Source organism: Cupressus sempervirens, chromosome 3 (assembly GCF_028749045.1).
Source record: "Cupressus sempervirens isolate cs-2001-9-10 chromosome 3, ASM2874904v1, whole genome shotgun sequence".
Taxonomy (NCBI): Eukaryota; Viridiplantae; Streptophyta; class Pinopsida; order Cupressales; family Cupressaceae; genus Cupressus; species Cupressus sempervirens.
In genome coordinates this window covers 803,319,710-803,338,313 of record NC_143120.1, presented here as the reverse complement: position 1 = coordinate 803,338,313, position 18,604 = coordinate 803,319,710, and the positions used below count along the sequence as shown (strand labels likewise).

At 35.0% G+C, this 18,604-nt stretch overlaps 1 protein-coding gene across 6 annotated transcripts in view; it reads left to right on the top strand.

Moving 5' to 3' along the window:
* HIT1 (Membrane trafficking VPS53 family protein) overlaps positions 1 to 18,604 on the top strand; it is a 262,895-nt gene that overhangs the window by 119,113 nt on the left and 125,178 nt on the right. For all 6 annotated transcript variants that reach the window (XM_089821981.1, XM_089821985.1, XM_089821986.1 and 3 more), the window contains exons 5-8: positions 1,318 to 1,374; positions 1,590 to 1,740; positions 4,712 to 4,782; positions 4,867 to 4,991. In XM_089821981.1, the coding sequence (XP_089678107.1) occupies positions 1,318 to 1,374; positions 1,590 to 1,740; positions 4,712 to 4,782; positions 4,867 to 4,991 (404 nt within the window). The remainder of the gene's footprint in view (positions 1 to 1,317; positions 1,375 to 1,589; positions 1,741 to 4,711; positions 4,783 to 4,866; positions 4,992 to 18,604) is intronic.

Sequence of the window (18,604 nt, the reverse complement as noted above, 5' to 3'; positions counted from 1 at the left end):
TTTTCCCTTTTGATCAACATTAGACTCTTTCGACTCCTGACCCTTGTCCTTACAATTTTTTACCACCATTTGCTACCACCAGATCCCCTCACCAGACCAAATCTCTATTGCATGAGGTAGGGTAGATGTGGTTTTCATGTACAAAATCCTTGTGTACATACTAAAATCCTTCTTTTGTTTTACCTCATCCACTTTCAGGAACTTCCCTCGCTTATTACCTATTAGCTTTAGGTTTCCTCATTCCAATATTCATGTTGGAAGATTATATAAACGCATCCAGATTGGAACTTCTTTTGACGTTGCTTCTTTAGGGTTGAAGCTCGATATCCGGTCCTTAATGTGAAACCCTATTCCCCCTTAATAAAATTACCAATATATATAACTCATTTTTTCTCTCTTGCTTTTCTAGAGAGGACCAAAAAATAAAATTGTTGGGATGTGTTTTGAGGGCATAGTGCTTACCCTGATTCTCATCGCACCATTTCCTTATTCAAGAAATGCAAGCCAGCCGCCTCCACATTACATGAAGAACACCCTTTCTTTATAGATATTGATTGTATTCTCCCATTCTTTAAACTCTATTCAAAGTGAGATCAATTTGTTATCAATTATGGGCAATTTCTCCTTAAGAGCTTTATTTGGGATGAGATGATTCTTGGGTTTCTTGACCTTGTCCTCCAGTCCCTTGAAACCCCCATTATTATTATTGATGATTTTGGAATAACCTCATTTATCTCAAAACCCTTTTCATTCGCTCGCTTTTGTGTTTTGTTGCTTTGAATCAATTCTTGTCCTTTGCAGAGACACCCATGCTCATCCAAGTGGGCACTATGTTGGAAGAGTATCACATCCATACTGGAAATCGTTTTGAATTGACTCTCTATGAAAGTTGTGCCCTCCATAAAACCCTCGACGTTTTCTCCAGCACGTCATTTCTTGGTTTGAATTTAGTATTTTTTTCATTCTATATATATATATATATATATATATATATATTAGTGAAACATCATTGAGTGACGACAAAATTTTGTCAACTAGGAGAAAACCAAACTCATTCATCTTAAACTTCAAATTTGTTAATTTTATTGAGAATTAACATGTATCTTATGGTGACTTTGCATTAAAATTAAAAGATTATTATTTTCAGCTTTTCCATATTTCTTTTACAGTCACCATAGAACTCCGTTTTTTCTGTCATGTAATTATAATGTTCCACATCAATTGCCTTAAATTTACCGTCACATCTCATTCTAGATTTTTTGTTTTAGTTTCATACAATCCAAATGTATAACTTGTGGTATTTTCCTTTTCTTGCAGAGTAATTCAGGAACTCAAGCCAAACATGACCTTGCACTTGCAACTCAAGCTATCAAGGTTTGATGTAATGCTTAGAATAGACAGGAGCATTTTTTCCTTTGTGACAGTTTGGAATTGAAATTGTTGTGTCAAATGGTAGTGATTTGGAATGATCACTGATTGCTATACCCCAAAGTGATTAAATGTTTGAATATTCTGATTAACCTTGTTATCATATGCATGTGGAGCGGTCATATGAATAAACAAGAACTACAATAATCCTGAATATGCAGGAACTAATGCTTAAGATAAGAGAAATCAAAATGAAGGCAGAACAGAGTGAAGCCATGGTCCAGGAAATATGTCGAGACATAAAGAAGCTTGACTTTGCAAAGAAGCACATAACTACAACTATCACGGCTCTTCATCGCCTTGCAATGCTAGGTTAGTGAGGAAATTTGTGTTGATTCAAGTGTTGTCTCTGCAATATGTTATTAAGTAATGTTTAAAATTAATTTGATGTACATTGCCATGTAAGCTTTCAACACAAGATTTAAGTCAAAGCACAGGGTACCTCACAATATGCTTGAAAAATTGTGCAAAGGCAGCAGGATGGGTTTCTGGTATGGTGATTTTTTTCCACCAGATTTTGGAAATAGGGAAGCTAGATATAAAGATGTTATATAAACTTTTTGAAAGTTTAACTAGTATTTTAAATTAAAAAATTAATTTCAATATTGTTAAGTCCATAGAGCTGGCAGCCTAAGAGCATGAACATTTAGCATTTAAACATTTGAAAAGTGAAACTTATGAAATGACATAGGGAGCACATGAACACTGAATATTCAAATGAAATCTGAAATCAGAAAACAAGTCTACAATTGTCAAAATTTAAAACTGAATTCTATTCTCGAGCTTCAATATGAGTAGTATAAGTGCTAGCCTCTTTTCTGACTAGTTTGACTTAGCCTTTTCGGTAGTATGTTGAAAATCCTCCAAATAAAACCTTTCTTTATGCTAATGGTGATAAATTTCCAACCAAAAACCCCTCTTTATGCTAAACCAGAATGGTTAACAGTTAGGCTGACCATATTTACTGTGGGCAAACTGCCTAGCTATCACTTGAATGTTTAGGGAATGATTAGGCTTCCCCTTTCTATACTTGAGATCAACTAGGCATTTACAAAAAAATAGAATGGAAACATGGCGGATACTATAAAAATGGTCCATTGAGTTTGTGCAACGACTGTAAAGAATGGGAAAAGGGAAACTGATGAGGGACAACTAGGAGACTTTCCATATTTATCCACATGAATTGGAAATAGGGAACATTGGATGATAGGGATCTGGTATAAAGGACATGTATTTGTCAAACAGAAGTAGTTTTCTTTTTGAGGTTGATCATTTCTCTATTTTAGCACATCCAGTAGACTGACATATCTAAACACCATGTAGATGCAGCTACTTCACACATCAACATGGGTAGGCTTGTGAGACGTTTTCTCTCACAACTTCTGCCTTAGCATTCCTCCGTCGTCACTATGGTTTTACTTCTTTTTGGAGACACATATCAGCTCCTCAATGGTGTAGATGTACTCCTCTTTGGTCATCCCCCCAATCACGGGGATAGACATATACTGCGAGCTTCTTTGCTATAATGGTAGTTACATTGGCCTTGAATGTTAGGTGAGACAACAACAAAAATATTTTTATATTGATTCAATCAGATTTGCATTGGATTCAACCGGGGTTCCTTACAATGTCAAATGCAAATGCTTATAAAGCATTGCTTCGCAATACGTAACTACCCAAAAATCCATTACAGGAATATTTTCCAGTAAGTAATTAGTTTATTATTTTATTTAATCTAACCTAAAATTAACATATTAATGATCACATTCATCCGAACAAGAGTGGAAGTTGTAGGGGTTTTCAACCCAACTCTCTGGAGACTTGGATGAAGCGCCTTCACCAATTCTACTCACTCACTCAAGAAACACTTAGCTGACCGCAATAGTGGATCTCCTAACCATGCTCGCTCAAAAAACACCAAACTGTCTACATCAGTGGATCTCTTGACCACAACCTAAAGCTGTCTGCACAACATGAGTGTTCCCATCTCCCCTTCACATTTCCTCTGAAATTTTACATCTCCGCCGAGTGTGTCTAATGTCATCTCTAGCGTTGCACTTGAAACGCCTTTCCTTTGAAAGTCCACATCTTCTCCGATTGTGTCTAACTCCTCCTCAAGTGATGTGGAAACAATCATCACCGATATGCATGCACATGAGATGGCTTTGGTCCAAAAGTCCATATCTTCTCCAAGTGTGTCTAACACCTTCAAAAGTGCTTGACAAATCATATTCAAATCCTGCCCCACTGCCCCCGCGCTCCTTGAAGGGACAACCGTGCACTCCTTGAAGGGACAACCATGCTACCAAACCCCCTCGAATCTGCCAAGTCCTGGCTTTTTAGGGACACAAATAGATTGCTTCTTATGCAACATCATCGCTGAGTGAGAAGCTAGCTTGAGATGATAAAAATCCTCCTGCCTCCATTGCCTTTAGCCTCCTGATAGATCCTGCTTTAGTCCTGTAAGATTTATGGGAAACATTGACTTTTCCAAAGTGCATCTTTTCTTTACCATTTTTTAACTATACGACATATCTCTTCCTCTTCTTAACTGTATGAATGACAGTGCTGGTTGGCCACGATACCCCTAACCTAGAGTTTGAGAGAATTTATTTAGGGTTTGGATTATACAATCTGCATAATCATGAGATTGAAGTTTGGATAGTTTAAAATTTAGACAGTTCTAAAACTTGTACATTTATTGTAAATGCAAAGAAACCAATGATTTGTGGCACAAATGATGGCTTACTAGGATTGTTATCAATTGTTTGTCTTGGGATGTTGGTTGCACTGTGTCGAATGAAGTGATACACTGTCGTGTATATTTGTATATTTTTTGTAGGCCAAACTACAATAAATATGTGTATCATAGTTTTGCTGTTTGAAATTTTGAAAAGATGAACTAATATGGTTAGCATAAAACCCATTAAACTGAAGACAAATCAATTACGATACAAACTTAAATGTATTTTAATATAATACTCAATAGCCAAATTTTACCTGTAAATCAGTTGAATGATAATGACTGTTATAGATGATGGATCATGTAGGAAAGATTGATGGAAAAATTCTTTACACAATCAAATCCAGAAACTAAAAAAACCACTATAATGGATTGTGGAAATCTTATTGCTTAGTTATAAAATGGTTCAAATATCTTTCCTAAAGGCAGAAAATTGTAACTAGTAGAATTGGTCACACTCTTGTGGTTAAGGACTTTCAAATCTTACAGAGTAACTCTCATCAAATCTTACATTGTCTTTGACCTTTTATAATGCTTCAGTTTCAGCTGTTGAACAACTCCAAGAAATGGCAACCAAGCGTCAATATAAGGAGGCTGCTGGACAACTTGAGGTTTCTTTAAAAATATTGACTCTTTTTCTTAATTTTTATTCACATATTATGGTTATTGAAATCTATTGAATGACTTTTTCTCAGGCAGTCAATCAGTTGTGTAGCCATTTTGAAGCCTACAGGGATAACCCAAAGATAACCGAGCTGAGAGAGAAGTTTAAGAATATAAAACAGATATTGAAATCACATGTATTTTCTGACTTCTCAAGGTCTGTTTCCCCCCTTTATCTCTTGATTATAGTTGTTTCTTCTTGTATATTCATATGAGCATTTGTATACCAATCAATGGACTTAAGTGTATACGTCCAACTGATATTTGTACTCACTGATTGAGAATTTATTGTCAGACAGAGATGACAAGAGTAAATGTTTGCAGTGTTAATGTGTGTATGTATGAATTGCAAAAGTCTTCCTTGTTGTAAACCTCAATTGGTTGCAATCATAGTTTGTAGAGACTTAAAGAGTACCTGGCAAGCCCAAAATTTTCATTTGGCAAAAACTCAAAAATCTTGACAAAAACTCAAGAAGAACTGGGTAACTTAGAATGTACTAAAAATCAAAATCTCTTAAAAACACATTTGTTTTGCAAAATTACATTACGACATGTATCAAACTAAAAATTGACATCTTGAAGTAGAGAATGCAAGGTTTTTTAAGGAAAAACAACATGCGAAAAACATGTTTTAACCAGTATTTTACCTGGGTCAAGTGTTTTTTTCGATCAGTAATATTTTGCTTTTGATTCGAGCTACAAATCAGTGAGGCCATGAGTCTGAGGGACCCCATCCCTATATCCAACACCCAAGACCTGGGAGCTTGGAAGCTCAACAGTGACTCGAAGCCTAAGGGACACAACCAACACACTGCCAATGTGGGTCCAGCACAACGTCTGCGAGCACAGCTAGCCCAATGATGGTCTGAGAGCTGAACAGACCATTAGTTATCTCCATTTCTATACCTGTGTCCATGTCCATTGGCTTGAACATCGTTCAACATGAACAACGTAATCTCCGTCTCCTTTCATGTGCACCAATCCATCAGCATTAACATTGTCCTTATCTCCAAAAGCACGAGAACCTAGGTGGGTCCAATCAGCATTCACACTGTTTTGGGCCAAGTGGGGAATTAAACCTTGGTTGCATCATTAACAGTGCAACCACAATACTACTACACCTCAAGGTAATCCCCCTCTTGGGTCAACATTTTTGCTCGTGTTTTTGCACCTAAAAAATGTGATAAAAACACTCCCAACAAAAATAATAGACTAACTCAAAGGGTACTTGCAGAGTAAACTTGTGAAAACATGCCCAGAAAAAATAATAGAGAGTAATAAGTAATGTGGAGAGCAATCATAAAATGTAATCTTCCAAATTCTAGAATTTAATGTCAAATTACTGTAATGTGTGTCGTTTGCTTGCTTGGTGATTTTTTTGGTTTTTCTTTGTCTTGTAACACCATTTCAGTGACCATTTGATTTAATATTCTTACCAATGTCAACATTTGATTAAAAAATGGGCTTGTAATGTAATGCCCCCTTCCATGTAGTTGCTTCTGGAGTATTTATCAGCCCATTCAATTCTCATAGGCTATAATTGGGATAAAGGGAATTAATTAATTTAAATATTTAATATTATCTGTCATAAAAGTATTATGATGGGAACTATTTAATTAATTTAATAAAGTTAAAAAGTGACCTTAATGGTTATTAAAGTGAGAAAGGCACCTTATTAGTTCCATTAGCTCAAATTTGAAGAGCATACAAAAATAGTGAGAGGGTGAATCAGTATTCCAAACTTTTAAACTCTTGAAACCATGTAATGTCCCCTATCCAATCTTTAGATAGTTGGGATGATTTCCTTGAATTCAAGAGGCTTCTCTCTATGAACCACAATATTGGATCTGGAGTAAACATTGTAATGTCTTTTTGATCAATGTAAGTGTACTTATAATTTCTGATCTGCTAGTGCCCTTAAGTGCTGTTCAACTTGTCTTGTTATAAACTTTTAAAAATGGTACTCTTTCTAATTCCTTTCTTTAGATATATGCAATCCTTTCTGTCATCAACAATTGCTCACTTTGAATAACACAATAATGATGTAAAATGAATAGATAAGCAATGATGCAAATTAATTGGTTTAGGTCTTGCCTTATATAATTTCCATATGCGAGATCTCTATTGATAGCTGTGATTCTTAATCATTAATAGAGCCGCGAGCGTTAACATAATCTCATTTGTTCATATTTGTGTCTTTTGGGTAGAATTGATAGACTTGTATTATTATAACAAATAGCATATCTTGATTTGAGCATATTAATCCTTTTAATGAAATGCTATGTTGACCCTTACAGTCGCCCCTTTGTTTCCTGTCCACGATCGTTCCTTTCTATCACTCAGTGAATAATATTTAATTTGATTTATTCTTGATGCCGATAGTGATAGTCTTGATAAGCCTGCTGAGTAAGAGAATGGATTTTCTGTCCATGTTGATTACAAGTCGTGCCAATTGGTACTCTAGATACGTATATTAGTATGCCTCAACCAATCGCTAGTCATGATCCCTATGTATTTATCGGTGCCTCCAAAAGATTGTAGTACATCCTCTGTTGTATTGTTGACTGACTTACATAAGAATCTCCATATAGTGATTGTTTGTCCCAGTTGTCATCCCCTCCTGGATCCTTTCCTTGCTTACAAAGATATACTTGTGTTCATCTCTCATGCAGTTCCCTGTCCTTATTTCATTTCAACTTCTAATTGCCTGTTCATATTGCTTGTTGACTGTATAATTTAAAGAACCGATTTTGGATCCCAGTAATGTTTGGTCTTGTCCTTGCTGCCCTTCTCTTAAATCCCCCGTCTCCACTATATGAATTAATTTGGAGGACATGACCTTTGGGATCGACGGTTTATTTCAAATTTTATTAGGTAACAATATATATAAAATATTATAATATGGTATTATTGTTATTATATATATTAATGTTTATTTATATATAATAATTTATTCAATATTATTACTTAATAATATTAAATTAATATATTCTGGACTGTGTATGCCCAAAACAATTCTGATGTGTCCCTGAATGGAGAGGAAGGGAACACCCATATATACTGCCAAAACATATTTTCTTCCTCTCAATCGCAACTCTTCTCAACCAGTGGGTTTTGTCTTTATTTGCATATATTCCGTGACATAACAAGCCAATGGTTTCCTCATAATTTAATTGTCATAATATTCTCCTTTGTTGTTGTTTAGGAGATTGAAATTACAAATAATAGTACATTAATGGAATATATTAGAGAGGATATTATTTCGTATTAGATAATAATTAATTAATTAATTCTGGAATTTGTATTAAATGACTTTAATATGATATAATAGCAATATTAACCAGATATGTATCAATTTTATATGATAGGTATTATTACGAAGTGGGAGAAATCAAGTATTTTACTACTTTCAGTGTCAAAGTATTAAAATATTATGATTATATTACTTATTTATTTATCTTTATATTTTATTATTATTTATTATTATTAAACCCTATCCCAAGAATGAGACATCACAAATACATTGGGTTGTTCACATCCCCACTTCAATGACCTCGTTGACTTTCTTAACATTTTTTACCCAAAACACAGCTCAAGACTACTTCCCCACCGCCGAGCCATTGCCAGAAACAATTATATATGCATTTAAAACACTGCTCTTGAAATTTAGGCATCGACCCTTTCCTTCCAAAAACATAATGACTGATGTCTGTCTTGGCGTTTTAAAAGCTTCATTTGTATCTCTAGCCGAGTGTCATATGAGTTGGAATCAGATTCACACACTATACAAAGACCATGGATGTCTTGTTTTAAAATGGCTCTATCACCTGCGACACTATTAAAAACAGCTGGAGTAATTTTTAATTAATTCAATTCCAAACAATTACTGTTGCCTAGTCACATTGATTCTCTTTGTTTTCGTTTTTAAAAGACAACTCCACCATAAAAGAAAGGCACTGCTACACTCAAGTATTTTCAAAAACTGACACATCATGCTTGAATTTAAAAAAAAAAGAATTACAGAGGTGCCCCATACACACATGAGCATTTGAAGCCATTGTTCCAAGAATAGGATAAAGAATAAAATGATTTATTTCAAATAAATATGCCAACCTTAATATCTGATACCATCTAGAGTCATTGAAAATATAAAGTGAATATGTATTTGATGCGTAAATGACTTACTGTTGCACCAAATTTATCACCCACATAAATGATTGGTAGTTGTGCCTCAAACTATCACATCAAAAAAGATCAATTTGATTCCATAGAAGATTGATATATTTGAAAATTCAACATGTCAATACGACATGTCACATAGAAGGTATTAAAAGACAAGTAGCTAGCTTAAGCAGATTACAACCTAGGTCAAGAAGACAACCATCTCAAGAATGGAACCATACAGTTGATGAAGATTTGACAAATAATGAGCAGCTTGGTAAGCATTTCATTCCAACTCTCTATTACTTTGAGTAATCCTCCAAAATTTATACGATCTTGGTCATCAAACTTTGATATAAATGGAAAATATTTAAGAATCTCCTCCTTTCTTATTAATGGAAACTTCTTCTGAAACCAAACTGAAACAAAGAAGCTTTGAAATAATACTTCTTCCCCTCTGACATCAATGACGGATACCAACCTGAATAACTGAAGTGGGGCTTATTGATGTGAGTTTTGTTCCACTACAACATGCAGAATCAAATACTTAATGTTTCAAGGAGAAACACCAAACACTCAATCCTCTCTTAAATATAAGGTCATCTCTCATGATAGCTTGTAAAGTAAGATCATGAAATGACTTCAAGTTTCCTTCTTAATCGTGGGCTTCACTAAGTTTTATGACGTGATATGCTGGTTATCACAAAGGAACTTACACTATTCATTCAATGGATATCAACCCTTTCTCTTATAGTTTTGGCTTTACAACGTGCAATGAAAATGTGGTTTGATTTTCCAACTTTTCAACTCTAACTCCATCTTAAACTTATAACTTCTATTTCTACTTCCAACTGTGAATACAAGGAATCATGGATGACTTGGACTCTACTAGATGTAATCTCGCTAGTAACTCCACCCACCTAGTGCAAGCTTCTAAGGAACACTTGAATGGTTTTCAAATCAATATCTCCTCTCCAGTCCCATCAAATGGACACAAATTAAATATATAACATTAATTGAAGTTAAGTGCATTCAATCATAGACTTACCATACAAGGCACCCTTGCCATAAACAAAAGGCTAGTGGCTCGGATTTGTTCGAGTCAAACAAGTAAACATCCACAACAACTTCCTTCAACTAAGCTACTTCAACATGGAAAGAAATCTACTCCAAGTGATAGATTAAGGAAACCATACAATACTACTAAGTAATATTAAGTAATCCACCTTGAAGATCCAACAATGAAGTATTAATTACTTTGACAAACATTATAGCAACAAATTCATCAAGTCTCTCCCTTAGCTATCCTACTCTACTCTAGCTCCCTAATCTCACCTCCTAAACTAATTCCCGAGGCTCATGAATTACAAATGAGATGGCCTTGGCCTTTTATAGTAGTTCCATTACAACGAAGGGCCAAGATTGATTCAAGATCAAGGACAGAGATTTCTTCCTAGAAACCGTAATTAGGGTTGCCAAATTTACAACCAATTACATGAAGGCACCAATTCATGGGTCAATAAGCAAAGTAAAATGCATCTTCCAACCAATGTGAAAATATGACACTTGGCATTTTGTGATTAATTGTGCTGAAATTGAAATTTCCATTTGGAGGAGACAAACAATTGCCCTGTCATCATCCTTATCTTGTGCTTGGAGTCTTTGCTTGTAGAAGGCATTTGCTAAAATTTCAAAAGTATCTCTCTACATTTGAAATTTTCTCCATCCTTTGAAATTTCCTCATGGAATTGACTTGAACCACTTGTATTGTCGTGAACCTGTGAACTTGAACTTTCTTGATTCACCTTGAATATGTCCTCATGTAGCTATATGCTCTGTGCTTTCCCATATTTCTTCTCGATTTCATGAATTTGTGGGTTGATAGCTTGAACATGAGTCTTTCCTTCTTGTTCGAGTCTGTTGACTCGAGCCATCTTCTTGTAGTATCCTCTTAAAGTTTTGAGGCCTTGATCATCACCTTGCCCTCTAGCTCCTTCTAGTGCCAATTTCTGTTGGCGTGATGATGGAGGGTATGCACACCGACAATGCTCTGATTTTCTAAGATGTTCCAAGAATGAATTTGATTTCAGCCCTCCTTGAATTCATCTTGCAAAACAAAGGAGAAAACCATCAAGTTTGTAAATTTGAAATAAAATCACATCAATAATGAACAAAATTCATCCCACTCAGCATTAAAATTCATTTCTCTCACAACTCTCCAATCTGTTTTTTCATTTTATACAAGGTAAATAAGACTAAAGGGAAAGGGGGAGATTCCAAGTTGGGAGGATTAATGTGGTGGAAATCCTCAGCTTCGAGGATTTCCATGAGTGAAAATCCTAGAATTTAAAGATTTCCACCAAATTCACTTGGTGCTTTATTTCCTTCCATCCTTGTGCTACGAAAACAATTCATTAATGTTAATGATTTCCACCAAATATGATGTTTCCCTCCTTTGTCTTAAAACCTTCCAAATTTCATTGTTGTCACTCTATTTCATCCTAACTCAACATTCTTTACCTCTAACACTTATTCATTTGGGCACAAAGCGAAAAAGGGGGAAATTTTGGTTAGAGAGGATTAATGTGGTAGAAAATTCTTAGCATTAAGGATTTCCACGAAGTATGATTTTCTCAAAACTGAACCCATTTAAACCTTCCTTGGCGATTAACTGTTCTATCTTATTTATGATGTTGCCTTCTTGCGATAAATCGGATTTTGAATGACTTAGAGGGTGGTGGAATTTCAAGCTTGGGAGGATCAATGTGGTGGAAATCCTTAGCGCTAAGGATTTCCGCTGTCAAAAATCCTAAACTTTAAGAATTTCCACTAAATTCACTTTTGTCACTTAGACTCCTAGAGCTTGCCATTTCACATCCTTAAGGTAATTGATTTACTAAATCTGATTTTCTATGACTTAGCATGATCTTGCATCAATTTGAGTTGATGAGAAGGGTGGAAATCCTAAACTTTAAGATGAGAAGGGTGGAAATCCTAAACTTTAAGGATTTCCACTGGTGGAAATCCTTAGCGCTAAGGATTCTCACTGAACATGATTGCGGCAGAATTACCATTTTTCCTTCTTTTCATCATTTTAGAATTGCATAGATAAGTTTGCCACCACAATAAGAATCCGTCATGTGTCCACATCACCTTGGCCAAAGGGGAAATCTTTAGATTTTGGGGAGAAATAATAGCTGGTGGGAATCCTTAGTGCTAAGGATTTTCACTAGTGGAAATCTTGAATTGTAAGGATTTCCACCAAATACACTTTTCTCGTGATCCTTCTCCCTTTTCCCAAACATGTAAAGCTTTCTTACTTGGACTAAAACTCTATCCTCGCACTTGGACTTAGACTAAGAAAAATTACCTCAAGAGGACATCAAAACCCCAGACATACATAACTTCCCAACAAGCCTAAATTGCCCCAAACTTGACCTGAATCTTGGAGACTTGAAAAAAGTTGCCAACTCAGTCCACAAGACAATGACTCCTTGCTAAAGCAAAAAGAGAGGGTCCCCATTTGCAATGGGGGGATGGTGTGCAAACCACACAACAGGGCTGGAAGAATATGACAATGAAAACACTTCTTGACCCAAAATAACAAATTAATGATAAATTGAAATCACTCTTAACTTCTCACTTTTGATATGATAAAAATTATATAGATTGTTAGCAGCCCTACTTGCATCAATAATACATTTACCATATTTTCTAATTTCACAACAATCTGAATTGAAAACTATATTCTGTCCTTGATCACAGAATTGACTCAAACTATAATGTGTCCTTGATCACAGAATTGACTCACAGTTAATAGATTGTGTTTCAGACCTTCTACATGTATAACATTCTCAATTTTGTCTCACCATCATCGTAAACAAGTGTACATTTAGCTTTGGTTTTTGCAGCTGTATCACTACCAAATTCTTCTTTACCTCCATTTGTGCTTTTGAGAGTGATAAACTTGCTATTGTCTCCAGTCATATGCCTAGAACCACTGTTAATATAACATGTTTTTTTCCATTTTTTGCACGAAAGGATGTTTGCATAATCAAAGATTCCAGTAACGCTTCTTTTTCCTTCTTCCTCCAAACCTGATCAACCTCCTTTGCTTTGTCCTCTTTCTCAATCATCTTTATCTGCTTAGAGAGGTCTGCCATCCCGCTTTTACAAACTTTAGCAGTGTGACCAAAGTCATTATGTCTATAACAACAATATTGTAGTTCAGTGGAGGAGCAAAACAATTTCTACCCATAAGTCTGAAATCATTTCTGCAACAATTGATTGCCTTCCGTCCAGAATAATTGCAACAGAAATGATAATCATAAAAGAAAGAATTATTAAATCTATTCATATGTGCTTTTCTTGAGATAGGAGACCTCTTGAGAGAATCATTTCTGATTTGATGGTGAATCCTTTGTGCTATCAACATTAATCTTCTGCTGTTCTTCTCTTGTAGACTTAGAGCTTTGATCTTCTTCAAGATCAACTCCACCTTTATTAGCAGGTGATCTTTCTGATCACTAGCCTTGTCCAAAGACATGAAATTTTTCTAGCTTTCCAAGTGAAACAATTTCAGCTTCAAATCTTTCACAATTTTCTTCCTTGAGCTTAAGCTGATTTGCCTTCAAATCAACCATACTTTATGTTGCTTCTCCTATATCATTGGTTTTTGCCTCATTCTCTTCTTGTAACAGTAACTTGAAGTCCTGATTTTTCTTTCAAAATCTCTTGATTTCATTTGAAGCAGTTAGTAGCTCCTCTTCAAAATGTACTTCTCCTTATTCATCATTTTGATCTTCATCATGTACATCATTTATGGCCATGAACAATATTTCTCCACTTAAAAAACTCTTTATTACTAACATTGGATGAACTACTTGCTTCCTTTGAATAGAGACTCTTTTGGGATTTCTGAAACCTCTTCTCTATTGAATACAAAATAAGATGTCTAGCTTAAATAAATCTGCCAACCTCAATATCTAAAATTCTCCAGAGTCGTTTAGAATATATACTGAATACATATTTGATTTAGCTTCCATTGACCAAAAGCTACTTTTGGAAACTGTCAATGACCTACTATTGCACCAAATGAATCACCCACATAACTGAGTGGTAACCGTTTCACAGACTATCACACCAAGAAGAATTAGTTTGATTGCATGGAAGATTAATATATTTGAAAATTCAACCAATGATGTGTCAATAGGACTTGGTACACAAAAGGTTGAAATACACAAGTAATCAGCTTAACAAAACAACCAACCAGCTGAGGTAGGCAACCAAGTAGCTTAACATGAAACTCAGGGAGCACAGCCAAGTAACCAAGTAGCTCTACCAGACACTAAACAGCTGATGAATAATCAACAGCTCGATAAGCATTTCGTTCCAATTTTTTTTACTTTTACTAAACCTCCAGAAGTTATGCAACCTTGACCATCAACCTTTGACCTCAAAGTAAAAATATTCAACAAAATATAAATTACAAAGAGAGGGAAAACCTAAATGGTTTCTAGAACCTTTGTCTGTGGTTATAAAAAGCAGCTTGAGCCTAATTTGAGGTATGCTTGGTCAATTTTTTGATAGATTGTTGGTTTCCATTTTATGCAATGTAGAACAATGGAATAGGGATAAAAATCTGTTAGTAGATGAAATAACAATTACAACTGTATTATAACTAACAATGCATAACACCATTTACATTAACTTTTCCCCCCTTATTACATTATTCTTGCAAAATTACCAGGGGACCCTTCTCTTTTAAGTAAGTGTACATTACAAAACTTGCTAGTTACATAATATGAATGTATATTTTTGAAAAGATCCTCTCCTAAAGAAGCAAATCCTAAAGCATGGGGATCTTCCCCAAGTTGGTTGTAACCCTCGTGTAGCTCTGAGCTGAAGCCTTGGGCTCTCAGTCCCAAACTCTCCAAACACATACACCAAATTATTCTAAAAAAAAGTTCTCCAAATTGTCTCTTGGCTTCAATTCGGGTGATAATTATCGATCACAACCTTGTGAAATCTTTGGGCAACTATCCATACTTGAGTTTTTAACCAAACTCAAGACGTATATTTAAAATGTACTACAATACATGTATTCTTCAAATTTGTTAGCATCAATAAAGAAGGCAATAAGAAAGCTTCAAAGAAAAGCTAGAAACACTTATGATACAAAGCTCCATCTCGAAGTGAGAAGCTAACTTGAGGTGATGAAATTTCCTTCATCCTCTAGTGCTGCTAGCCTCGAAGTGTGAAGGCTTAAAGTACAAGTTTTTGACTAGGAGGAAAATAGGAATTATCAATTATTGCTTCAGTATTTGGTGAATCTTCATCCTCAATACCAACAAAATTGCCTTTATCTGATTCATTTTTAAGATTCCCTTTAAGAAGATCACTAGCTCAAGTTCTACAAAACTATTTTGTTTCCTTTTTTCTTCAGTAAAAACATGCATTGTCTCTTTTGTTTCTACTTAACCATCTATTATTGCTCCATGAATATAGTTCTTTATTCTATTGAAAATCTTCTATATCTTCCTTTGTCTTCTTTTCTTTTTCTAGAAGAGCCGAAATCATATCTTCTAGAGCTTGTGAAGTTATTTGATTGAGTGTGAAAATAACATTATTGCATTTTTAGGCAAGGTGTTTAAAGGGATGGCCTTAGCATCATAATTAACTATTGGAGCCTTAATCTCTTTAGTTGCCTAATGAGATTTCAAATTACTTATGTGGCTTTACATTGTGATTCCATCTTTTATTTTGAATCTAAACAATTGATGTTTTAATGAAACCTTTGAATTAATTGGTTTTGCTTCACACAATATGTTCATGTATTCCCAAATATCTGTTGATTATCTATCTAAATCTAAATGATGTAGTTTAGAGCAAAGTTTTCGGACTTGCCAGGACGCACTAAGTTCTAAGTTATGGGAGCGTAGGGGCCCAATACTCGCCTGAAACTCGTCTAAAGCAAAGCTCTAAAAAATCCTTGTTATTGCAAAGTAATGAGACGTTTTAGCTTTGTAGAGTACACATCTAATTCTAGTCTCATTTCTAGTTTAGAGTCTTAAAGAGAAAGACCAATAATAGCCTTGAATTTTTTGTCTCCACCGCTCCGGTCCAACAATTTACTTGCATCTGGAGGTCATTTTTCTTTTCCACTTACTACTCCCCACAAATTTCTATTCATTATTTGCATTTGGATTTTCATTCTCCTAGTATGAGAGTTGAAACTAGAATATTTATATAATGGAATCTCTATTTTAGAAAACACAAACAAAAATCTTCCTTATTCCTCCAAAATTTAATCACATAATCTACATCTACTTTCAATTCTAGCACATCACCCCAAAACCCAATTATGCTAGTACATTGATAAAATACTAGAAAGAAACACTTCTCAACGTGGGCAATGTCAAATGGATGAATCAGTATGATAGGTTGGGATTCGGGAACATAAATTCTTCTTATTGTGCTCAATCTCTCATCCTGATGATGGATCATTGAGTACGATTTGAAATATTGATGCTAAAAATTCACACACAGTGTTATCTAGAAAAATAGCAAGAATAATTATTAATTCAGTTACTTGCCCACTCCATTCCTTCGATTACAGGCTAGAGGATGTTGGAAACTCTCTTAAAAAATATTCATGCAAAAAGTAACTTCACAAACTTCAACACTTATTCAACAATGAACAATTGCATTTCATATATAACAACAACTCTTCTCTTCTCACATGAATGCACACTACAAATTGTGTTGTTGTGCAGATGACTACACTAGTGGGATGCTGCATTCTATCTTGATAAAGGGTACTCCCCTTAATAACACAAACACATAACTGAAATAGAGAAACAACAATTTGCAAGAATAAAATGTGGACTTATTATCTCCTGAAGTATGGAATTTTTAGATTTCAGAAATACAATATGCAAAGACAATATTTTGCAAGAGAGAGCTGCGAGCAACCTACCTGAATTTCCCTAGGCAACCCTATGAGCCTTTCTTTTATAGGCAGTTTTCCACCACCCCGAAATATTTTAGACATTATGCCTAACCCTTGAGGTCGACCAACCCTAAAGTTATATTATTTTTCACATTTTATTACATAAAATCGGCTCAAAACTATTTCAAATTATAATTTTAGGTAACCCAACATCTGGAGGTCATAACTTCTTAACTATAGACCGGATTCGCTAGTATAACCACTTTTTGAAATCTATAGCTCTTGAATCTACAATGGTTGACTGCTCAAGCATTTGTCAATTGGGGTTTGAACCCATTTTGTCAGCCATGATAAATATTCTATAGTTTGTCCTTTCCATTTGACTAGATATTCTTCATATGTCTTGTTCCTTGTGCTTCTACCCATAGTTGGAAAACTTGGACTCAACAATCACTTGCCAAGCCCCTAAAAGTTTATTCGAGAAAAACTAGGGAACCTAAAAAATCGCTTAAATTTTAACTAAAAATTCATTTTTTTTGCAAAATTTAATAAGAAGATGCATGTAATGAGTTAATTAAAGAGAACACAAAAGAAATAAGTAGAGTTTAGATACATATAAATGCATAGTAGGTACAAATTTGCAATCTCATGTGGAATGTTGACGGGGGGAAGCAAAATAGGAAATAGTTTCTGTCAAAGTTTCAAACCATAAGTAAATACTAAATAGTAAATACATCAATACAATCACATCTTCCTCTTCCTAGCTCTACTATCAAAAAAGAGTGGGGGCCTAGGCTTCGAAGAGGTGCCCCGAACTAGGAGTCCTCCTCAAATCCACTTAAATACGTCTTGAATCGCTTGCAATCACCTAGGAATGCCTTTGAACCCTTCTTCTCTCCCCTCCTCAAGCCTTTGATTGCACAAAAGAAAATTGGTGTTGCAAAAATGAATTTTTTTGGCCTATATCACTCATGCTAACGCGTAGCCGAGTTTTAATGGAAAAGTTAGGAATTTTTACAAAAAACTCACCAAAAAAATGGCGATTACTTCGTGATTTTTTTTGTTTTTGCGGAGTTTTTGAAATGACAATTTTTTCGCCAAATACTCCCTAGCCGAGAAAACTCAACAATTTCCTGCTAATCGTAGATTATGATGCAATTATGCCAATGATGCTTCTACCAACATGACTATCCAATATATCCTAAATCTCCTTTATAGTTGAAGTAGTTGTTGGAATACTCCATTGTGCTTCTGTGACCTCATCTTCAACATCCCCTTCATGATACTCTTTCATATCAGAAATGTTGAATATTGGCGAAATATTTAGGTCAATAGGCAACTCTACTTTATAGGCTTTTCCTGAATCATGCTTCCTTACTATCTTACATGGTCCAAACTTTTTTATTTTCAACTTGTTATATGTGCCTACTGGAAGTCGCTCCTTCCTCAAATGAACCATGACTTCATCTCCAACCTGAAATTCTTTATGCCTCCTTGTCTCATCTGCCTTATCCTTGTACTGTGTATTCATCTTGGCAATGTGCTTCTTCACCTCCTCATGGATTTTCTTCAAGTATTCTGCAAAATCACTAGCTTCAGCACTACTATCTCCCCTTCGTCTAACTTCCTCAATTGAGAAGCATTTTTGGGAGTACTTT